Source organism: Trachurus japonicus, chromosome 13, assembly GCF_045865225.1.
Source record: "Trachurus japonicus isolate A0001 chromosome 13, Traja_1.0".
In the NCBI taxonomy this organism is placed as follows: Eukaryota; Metazoa; Chordata; class Actinopteri; order Carangiformes; family Carangidae; genus Trachurus; species Trachurus japonicus.
The window spans coordinates 18,318,317-18,327,673 of NC_140919.1; the positions used below are offsets into that span (position 1 = coordinate 18,318,317).

The 9,357-nt window shown below is 42.2% G+C and overlaps 1 protein-coding gene across 6 annotated transcripts in view; it reads left to right on the forward strand.

Annotated features, from left to right (window-relative positions):
* Positions 1-9,055, forward strand: part of b3gat1a (beta-1,3-glucuronyltransferase 1 (glucuronosyltransferase P) a) — an 83,130-nt gene extending 74,075 nt beyond the window's left edge. For 3 of the 6 annotated variants that reach the window (XM_085795097.1, XM_085795103.1, XM_085795102.1), the window contains 3 exons: positions 2,706-3,002; positions 5,288-5,394; positions 5,697-9,055. In XM_085795097.1, coding sequence (XP_085651223.1) covers positions 2,706-3,002; positions 5,288-5,374 — 384 coding nt within the window. In that variant the 3' untranslated portion in view covers positions 5,375-5,394; positions 5,697-9,055. The remainder of the gene's footprint in view (positions 1-2,705; positions 3,003-5,287; positions 5,395-5,696) is intronic. The other 3 variants (XM_085795101.1, XM_085795100.1, XM_085795098.1) reach the window with 1 other exon arrangement.
* Positions 9,056-9,357: the final 302 nt, after the last annotated feature.

Below are 9,357 nucleotides of genomic sequence, written 5' to 3' on the forward strand. Positions count from 1 at the left end.
TTCGTAATTTCATTGGCTATTCAATGCTACAGTTGTCATCGGGATCTGTTTCTATTGGCTGAAGCCATTCAGCGCTGTCGGAGGGGATGTTCCTCATGAGACACAGCCACTCATTCGCTATTGCAGGCGGCAGCCGGAGAGAGGGAGCTTGTGATTGGTCGAGTGAGCTGAAATTTCGAAAGGTCAGAGGGCAGCGCCATTTTGTAAAGTGAAATAAACATTGTTTTCATGTAAACGCCGGACTTATGAGGAGAAATAAACGGATTTACTGGATATACAATGCGTAATTTCATAAGATGCAGCAGCGGGATGAGGTTATCTACCGGTACAACCGTGTGTTTTGGACTAAATACTTTACTGGATTGGATTTACTGGACTTTTCTGAATGTAACGACACCAAGTTTGTGGGGAAACCCTGTGATCCTGAGCCTGCCCTGACACAAATCGTGAGTTATATCGGCTTTTTACGAACTTTGTTAGCATGTTTATAGTCTGATTCGAGTGTTGCTGTGATGATTATATTTAGGAATGGTCGGCATATCTTTAATCACAAGAGTTTTAGCTTTCCAACGATATGTGGCATGACTATTTCAAGTGACTGGTGACATCCTGATGACACCTCCCTGTTTAAAACCCCCCCGACGGCCCGCCGGCGGGCCGTCGGAGTGGCAACAGGTTAATGTATGTTCAAAAGAGAGTTCATTTGAAATACAGACATAAAAAAATACTGGCTGTGTTTGCAAGCAATTTGTGAGATCCACCAGGCTATGGGGCTGTAAATCTTCACTTTTACTTAAAACAATTTAAATAATTAAACAGAACTTAAATCTAAACTCAAACAGCTACAGAGCTCCACTTCTGTTTTTCTCTTCTCTGCTGCACCCTTAAGGATTGATTACTGTACCTGGATGCCTGCCTTTTTCTTCTCTGGTAGAATTTGTGATTTATTTTCTTTGTATTTCTACTCATACTACTCTGAAACACGGCCACCTCTGTCTCTGTGGGCTTCTCCCTAAGTGGGGCAGGAAACAGAGCTTAAATGCACACGTAGGCAATGCACAAGCAAACTGTAGCAACAGCAAACAAAAACCTCTGCACAAACACATCATATTCATCAGTGTGGGGCAAAGAGGAACTTTGTTGCGTGTTCATTTCCGCTGCCAGCGGAGGAGGGTTTCGTGCTCCAGCCCGATATTCCCACCAGAGGCAGCAGGTGGAACACTCATTTTCACATTTTCAGTATAGATGTGGAAGTGACAAGCCTCTTGACATCGCCTGCAGAAAGCACGATTTATGTTTCCTTTTGATTCAGGCCAAACCTGTATCTGTGAGGGAAGCAGGCAGGTGATGTTTGAGCAAAACGGTGGATAGATTCAGTCAAGGCCTGGCTACAGAATACCTGGCAACAGTTGAGACAAAGTGGAGGATGGTACTTAGAGGAGCTCCTCAGCATCCAACAGCAGTTTGTCTTTAACTGAACCCAGGTGTTAATGTAGGAAACATTATCAGAGGGAAAACAAAACCCCACGCATTGCTGAAAAGCAGATATGTGAAACATAACAGGGAGAGGAATAATGTAACGAGAGATACTGTCGGCCAGAAAAGCCCAAAGATTATAAGAGCCCAATCACATACAGTAGACACAAGAATATAAGTATTTGATCTCCTTTCTATTTCATTAACACCCAGTGCTCATTAAGACCTGCCATCCTGCCAAATCTTATCTGGAGGCCTGGCACAGTCCTTTTCCCCTAAAGCTCAAATCTATGGATTCCCATAAGCCCTCAGTCTGCGTCATGCTGTTCAAACTCTGTTACTCTCTGATCCCTTGAAATGACCACACAGCAGCACAGACCAGATCACACAATCTAACACAGCAGCTCATGTGCATAAGGGATATTTGCATTTGCATGGGATTTGCACATGAACACCCGCTATAAACAAATTTGCATGTGCAAACTAGCTTGCATATACAACTGTTCAGTATAGATACAGACCTTTTCCGTATGCACAGGCACTCTATGCTGTTGACACTCATACTGGATGTTGTACATGCACTTGCACATGCCTTTTCCATTTTAAAAGGACGTGCTACAAGTAAGAAACCAGCATCATTATTTCTGCTGCATTGAATTTGATTAAATGACTGCTGTTTCTAAACCTTCCACTACCCTCATTATAAAACTTATCTTTTATGACTGCAGCAGCTCCTGCAAATGGCACTCACTGAGAGGCAGACAAAGAAAAGGGCGGCAAGATCATTTGATGTTGGGAGATTAAAGGACAAAAAAAAAAAAAAAAAGAAAGAAGAGATGGTGGTGCTCTACCTTGAAGAATCTCCTCCTCAGCTAACCAGCGACCTGAGTCACTTGCTCTAATGGTTTGGCTCCCTCAAACCCTCTTGTCACTGTCCGCATTTACCTCCTTTAAAGATGGTTGTGTGTAATCATCTCATTGTAGGGCAGCTGCTGAACAGCGCGTGTGATCTGCCCTCATCTAACAGCGCGTCGGCCGCACGTGGCACAGCCGCTCGGTCAACACTCGGCGTCTTCCAGAGTGAATAATCTCAGCAGCTCTAAAAAAAACCCTCCGTCCATGCTCTGCTGAAACGCTGGCAGCTGATGCTCAAATACTGTGTCTCTCTGTCATGTACTCTTTTCAGATGACTAATCCGCTCTTTTTCTCTCCTTCCCCTCTCTCGCTAGATGAGATCGACGAGGAAAGTTTCCGTGTGGCCTGTGGCCTTTGTGGGCGGCTTGCGGTACGAGTCCCCTAAGGTCAACGCAGCTGGAAAGGTCTACGGCTGGAAGACGGTGTTCGACCCCCATCGGCCCTTTGCCATCGACATGGCTGGCTTTGCCATCAACCTGAGACTCATCCTCTTCAAGCCGCAGGCGTACTTTAAGCTTCGTGGAGTGAAGGGTGGCTACCAGGAGAGTAGTTTGCTCCGGGAACTTGTCACACTCAACGACCTGGAGCCCAAAGCAGCCAATTGCACTAAGGTAATTTAACCTTTTTGTGAATGTGTAAAAGAAAAAAAATATATCAATATTTTTATAGGAATAAAGTAGCACAGTATGTCAAAATTGCACTTAACTATACTTGTGTCAATGTTGTGAATGTGGCTGTAGCTGTCCGCAGCATAACAACATAACCAGCATACCACATACTTTGAAAACATCTTGATAAATATCAAGTGTTTACAAGTGTGTAAACATCTTGATAAATTCAGTTCAGAATCAGAGGAAAGAAAGTGGAACAACCTTTCACCTTTGGCAACGGGAAAAATCATCAAATCATGTTTGCAGCAGAACATTTTGTAGCTTTATGCCTCCGCACCTCCTTGATGATGCAAGACACAGACGGAAACACAGAGGAGGTGCGTGAAACTTTTGACTTATGTTAAATAAATGAAACGAGGAAGAACAAAACATAACTTTCAGAAATCATCCACAGTAAGACTGACTCTAAAGGAGTTACTCATTTGCATATGAGGTGCATACCTGTACCAGACAGACACGGGAACGTTGTTAATCTTCTGACTTCTAACTCTCAGCACAAAAGCACATAACTGCATTTATCAAAATATCAAACTTTTCCTTTTAACCAAGACAACATTACACTGTGTAACCATGGTGATTTCATATGACAACATCACATACTGTAACCAGTATTTGATAGAAGCAACTCAAACTTACCACATTCATGGGGCAACTGGTTGGTACACCCTCACCTGTACTACTGTTTTGTTTTTGTTGTTTTTGAGTTTGAGTTTATTTGGTCAATTAAGAGCAACTCATTATGTGGTTTAATGCATATGATTGGTCAGTAAAGCATGAACCAAGAAGGTGTAGGCTGAAGCCGTGGCTTATTGTGCCTACGCTTTTTTACAACAAGATATGCGATTACAGGATGAAGATAAAAAAACAAGTGTTGCCAGGCAGAAAAATCATTGTATTTCTTGGCGTAAAATGCTATGCTGGTCAGGATATAAACTAGTGTAAATTTGTCGGTTAAAAGTTGGATATCATTGTTTTGGTTTCCTGCATCTGCATACGTAGATTTGAGCGAGAGGCTCGTTCTTCTCCGTGCCCACGCCACCGCTCCTGCATGCAGCCGTTGGTTTGGGTCACTTCACTGAGCCTCTCTCTGGGCAAAGAGGAGTCAGCCAGAGGGCTCGAGTTAGCCAGTATCCAAACTGCAATCACCCCTATACACACACACACACACACACACACACACACACATATATACGCAAGGAATGAGAGACAGAAAGAAGGGAGAGGAAGGGAGAGAGAGACACTTTCAGCCAGCTTTTTCTCCTGCTCTCCCCTAGCCATTCAGACGGGTAAATGAAAAGAGGGGATTCAGGGAATGGCTGAGAGAGCGGAATTGGAGTTTTTGCGGGGTTGGGGTTGGGGGGGGGTAGGGACATCACACAGATTACAGATGAGCGCGGGGACAGAGAGAAGGAAGGGGTGGCAGGGAAGGAGGGAGAGAGGGGGGAAAAAAAAGGAAAGTCGTGCATGGGCATCTCTCTTTCTTATAATCTACCACTTCAGACGCCAGGGTGACTATTAACCTTCCCCCTACACCTGAGCAAAGTGGGAGTGGGCTCCTGGCACATTTCAAACATGCCCTAATGCATAATTCATGAACGCCGCTACGGCAAGATGAAAGAAAGGAGGGTTCCAACACAGAGGAGGGAGAGGAAAATGAGCTTGACACTTTCAGTCTTTTTTTCTCCTTCTCCCTCTCCCTCTCCCCTTCCCCCCGGTCCGCCTCGCCAGCCTTTTCCTGGATGTTTGTCCGGTCTCTGGGGCCAAATCAACCCAGTATGAAAGCTGGATAGAACAATAGCACCCTCTGAAGAAAACTCTGCTAACAACTGTACAGCCACCACGAAAGGCAAAGAGCTCACACACACACACACACACACATACATACTGTTTTGAAACATTTCCCATCCTGTCGTTTGAAGGTAGCCATTATCCGGCGGTCAGAAGAGGCCGAGCTGAGTGGACCGTGTGTGTCGTATTATTACATGTAAGATAACGCACTTCTCTTCCCTCCCTTCTAATCCAGGGTTCACGCTCAAGTAGCTCTCTGCACACACGGACAGACTGTGTGGAGGTGTGTGGTGCTGCATGTACCGTCGGATCTATGACTGGAATCGAATGTTTTGAAGAGCACGAGGCAGAGTAGCAGCACAAAGGCAGAGAGCGGGCTGAATGAGTGCATTAAGGGAACAGCATGTTACTAATGTTACCGTGGTTTGTGTTTCCAGATACTTGTTTGGCACACGAGAACGGAGAAGCCGGTCCTTGTGAACGAGGGGAAAAAAGGATTCACAGACCCCAACGTGGAGATCTGACTGGTTCCCTTCACGTTGCGGTAAAGAATTATGATTTATTAAGTAGCCTATGAAATAGCTTCTATTACTGAGGTGAACCCTCTTTTTCTCCATTAATTACATTTTTGAATAAAGTGAATAAGAAAGCGAAATGGAAATGTGATGATCATTTCACCTGGTGTCTGACTATGAAAACTGCAGGTGTTTCTAATATTTCCTAATATCTTGTGATTACCACAGACATTGTCCTTTATTAAATGTCACAATGAAATGAACTGCTTCAGAGAGAATAAATGAAGTCTTGGTGCAAGTTCTAAGCATATCTTAACCCTTTCTGTTGCAGGTGGTTGGCCTTGGACCTGCGCTGGAACGAAATCAGCGGAGTGTCTTGATAAGCGCAACCAGTGCTCATGTCTTAATTCAGAAAAAAAAGGAAGTGAGGGCCTTTGAAGGGGGATTTAGTCCTCTTCTGATCTTTGACATTGTTCAGATATGGACTTCAACAATTTAAATGTATCATATTAAAGCACAGATTAGTAAGAACTGGCGGCTTTTTTTGTCAGGACTGTAAGTGCAGAAGAGACGACATAAAGGCCGCCTCACTGGGGTCAAGATGGACGGTCGAGACACTGCACCTTGGGCTGAAGACAACATAATAAAAGAGACAGCACAAAACGAAAGGCATACAGCCAACGAATTCAACCAAACATGCAGGTTTAAAGAAAATATCCTTCACCTCAGAAAAAAAAGAAAAAGAAGATGAAGAAAATAAAACACGTATTGTCTGGACATGTCTGCACATGATATAAAAGAGAATTTCTTGGTTTTAAGGACATGGTCTACATCGTCAGCCTGGATAAAAACACGACTCCAAGGACAACTATGTCTCATGTGGATTTTCCTTTGAGCAAACACAAACATAGCAAAGGGAGGAATGTTCTTTTGATAACTATGAAATGTTTGCTTTAATTTAATTTAATTGGTTTTGGGTGTTTTGCAAGCTCTTGACTTAATTGCTAGTTCAATACTACTGACTCTTACCTACATTTACTCTTGGGTTACCATTGTTCATTTTATAGTGTCATTATAACTTATGCATTTAAGTCACCCGTACACTTGGGAAAGAGACTGCTGTGAAATGTTACCCTCATTGTGCTTGGGAGCTGAAACATCCATGTACAACATCAATAATCCTAACACTCTTCTTAGCACTTAAAGTAAAAAAAAAGAAGATAAAATACACAGACAATGTTCCTTTATGGGTACATGTGTAAATAGTAATTCAACATGAGAACAATCAGAGGATTAATGACAAAGTTTGACAAAAGCATTGTAATTACTGTATTTATATGTAAAAAAGAAAGAAAGAAAAAAGTCTCTTCTCCCCCCGATCGTTGGTGAATTCCTCACAATGACACACGACAAGGCACAGGTTCACACTAGGCTCCACACGTGGGGAGAATAATAGCACACCACCACTTTCAATTGGTAATAGAAACTCAAGTTTGTGACACATTCAAGAGGCACAGACGTCATAACGAAGAACATCAGATCAGCGACATGACAGGCTCACCAACACTGACCCGATCCTCATGTTACAGTAGCCTTCGTATTTACTGTCATCTCTGACATGGTGGGGAAGCAGTATTTCATTCTAGTGAGTTAATTGTTTCTATGCACGCTCATATACATGTGTGTACACAGACTAGAGGTTAACAAGGGTTGGCTGCGTACAAGAATTTAAAAAAAAGAGCCCCCAGAAAATGGTTTAACTAGGCTTGTTGGTCCCTCTCCACTCAGAAAAATACACTTTAACTCGGAAAATGTAGACGCTCAGGCTTCATCTGCTGACTCTTAGTACAACTCACCTCCCAACAGCTGGTGTTAATTATGAATAATACATTAAACTAATGAATGCATGGCCCCAAAATATTTTTTATTTTTTTTTACCTTTTTATTTTTATTCCAATTTCCACAAATGAAATTAGACAGTTCATGCAACTACTGTACTGCATTACAGCTAGAGAAAAGCACAACAAGAGTAAAAGTCTTATTTTTCACTGATGACCTGAAAGCAATGTCGCCATCTTCAGTTTTGTGTACTGAAGTGGACATGTCCTGCTTTTGTTTTTGTATTAGCATCCATCTGTTGTACATTAACTAGATCAGAGAAAGAGGGGGGAAGTCACCGAGGCTCTAACGATAGACATCAGTAGCGGCGCCGCTGTAACACCTGAGCACTGTAACAAAGTTATTCTACACCTCATATAATAGAATCTCTCCTCTACTTGATAAATCATCCGTCTAGTGCAATACACAGTGGTGGCTCTTATCTAACATTGCCCGGCGGAAGTAGCTGGAGATAATTCAAACACTGAGCCTCTGTACTGGTGCCAGATTATCTCAGTGTACACCCCCCTACCCCCCATTCCCACATTCCCACCACCACCACCACCACCTCCCCAAAAACACACAACACAAACTACACTACTGCAGTATGAAAACCCAACAAAGACGTTACAGCCTCTCAGGCTCATCAGCCGGAGAACCCGTTTTTATTACATATTTCGCTTGGAATATGATAACAAAACACATTATTCAGACAATGGCTGCGCTAGTATCTCTCATCAAACCTGCTGTTTTCATTGACTGCATGATATTACACTGCACAGGGTTCGGCCATGGGGATCACAGACCGTCTTTTGGATTTGTTCTATTCTTCAACTTTGCCTCCCATTATTTATTAAAGATCAAATTTAATATATTTATGTATTTATTTCAAGTGTGGAGGATGTGCAATTAAAACCATAGCAGTGTTTGCCCTTAAATCTGTATTTTTTCCAGCTGCTCTCGAAAACGGCATGCGCATATACGTTATACTGTAGTACACAGGGATTATCATGTAGATCAATAATAGCAGGCAAACACACACCATCTACTTTAGAGCATCGCGAAGTTCTACCTGAGTGGTTATTATCAGATGTTAATCTAAAATGAATGATGAATCCACCTGAAATGTTTTTCAAACTGAACCAAATTTAGAGTTGTAATCCAAAATGGGGGGGGGGGATGCCAGTTAAATTGATCACTCTCCTTAAAAAAAAAAAGAAAAAAAGATGCATAACTTGTTTTCATTTTGTTGCGAACAAGTTTTCCTGAATTTTGCAGTACCATTATTATTTATTTTCCAAGTGGACTCAATTCCGTCTTTCATCTAATTCTCAAGTGTTGCTCTGGTAAAGATCAACATGTGGGTGGATTGGTTTGATAATATTCCTGTTTTACGCCTCGTGCTATGTCTTAAAGCAGCAGAATAATCCAAAAGGGCTTCACCTTGAACGTGATGTTACTACAATGTTGTTTTGACACCTGGTTTTGAAATGTCTCTGAACCCAACAGATGACGCGTTGTGCAATATCTAATACTCACGGAGAATTAGTCTACTACATATGCATCAACTTTAGCAGTGCAGGTTATCCAGTATTTAATGTCAGTGAGCATTACCGTGGAGGGCTCCTCTAAGGCACAATACACTTTACACACGAGTCCTCTCTTTTCCTCATCCCCACTCTCATCTTTTCACAGCCTCATGTGATTCACATTTTATGCATGTGACTCTTAAGGTTGTTTATTTGCCACAGCAGTTCTGTCTCAGAGAAAGATGTATTAGTTGAATCAAGAGAAATAAACAACTGAGAAGAACTTCACCTGGTCCTGAGTGATTTGTCCACTGAATGTCTTTACACTCTTGTGTGCTGTATGATGAGGGCTACACTGTTTTTTAAAACAATAACATTTCCTAGTTCGAGAAATACATTTAATAAACTGATTCGTATTGCTCAGTTCTTAAATATTGGACTGAATTGGTTTGGAATTAAGGTTTTCTCACTGTAGCGATACATCATCAGGTTGCACCATAGAGGCATAAGGCACACTATGCAAAAACTTCATCAGTGTAAAGGAGCTAAATAAGCAGGTTAGGAAGCAAAAGTAATTAGCTGAAG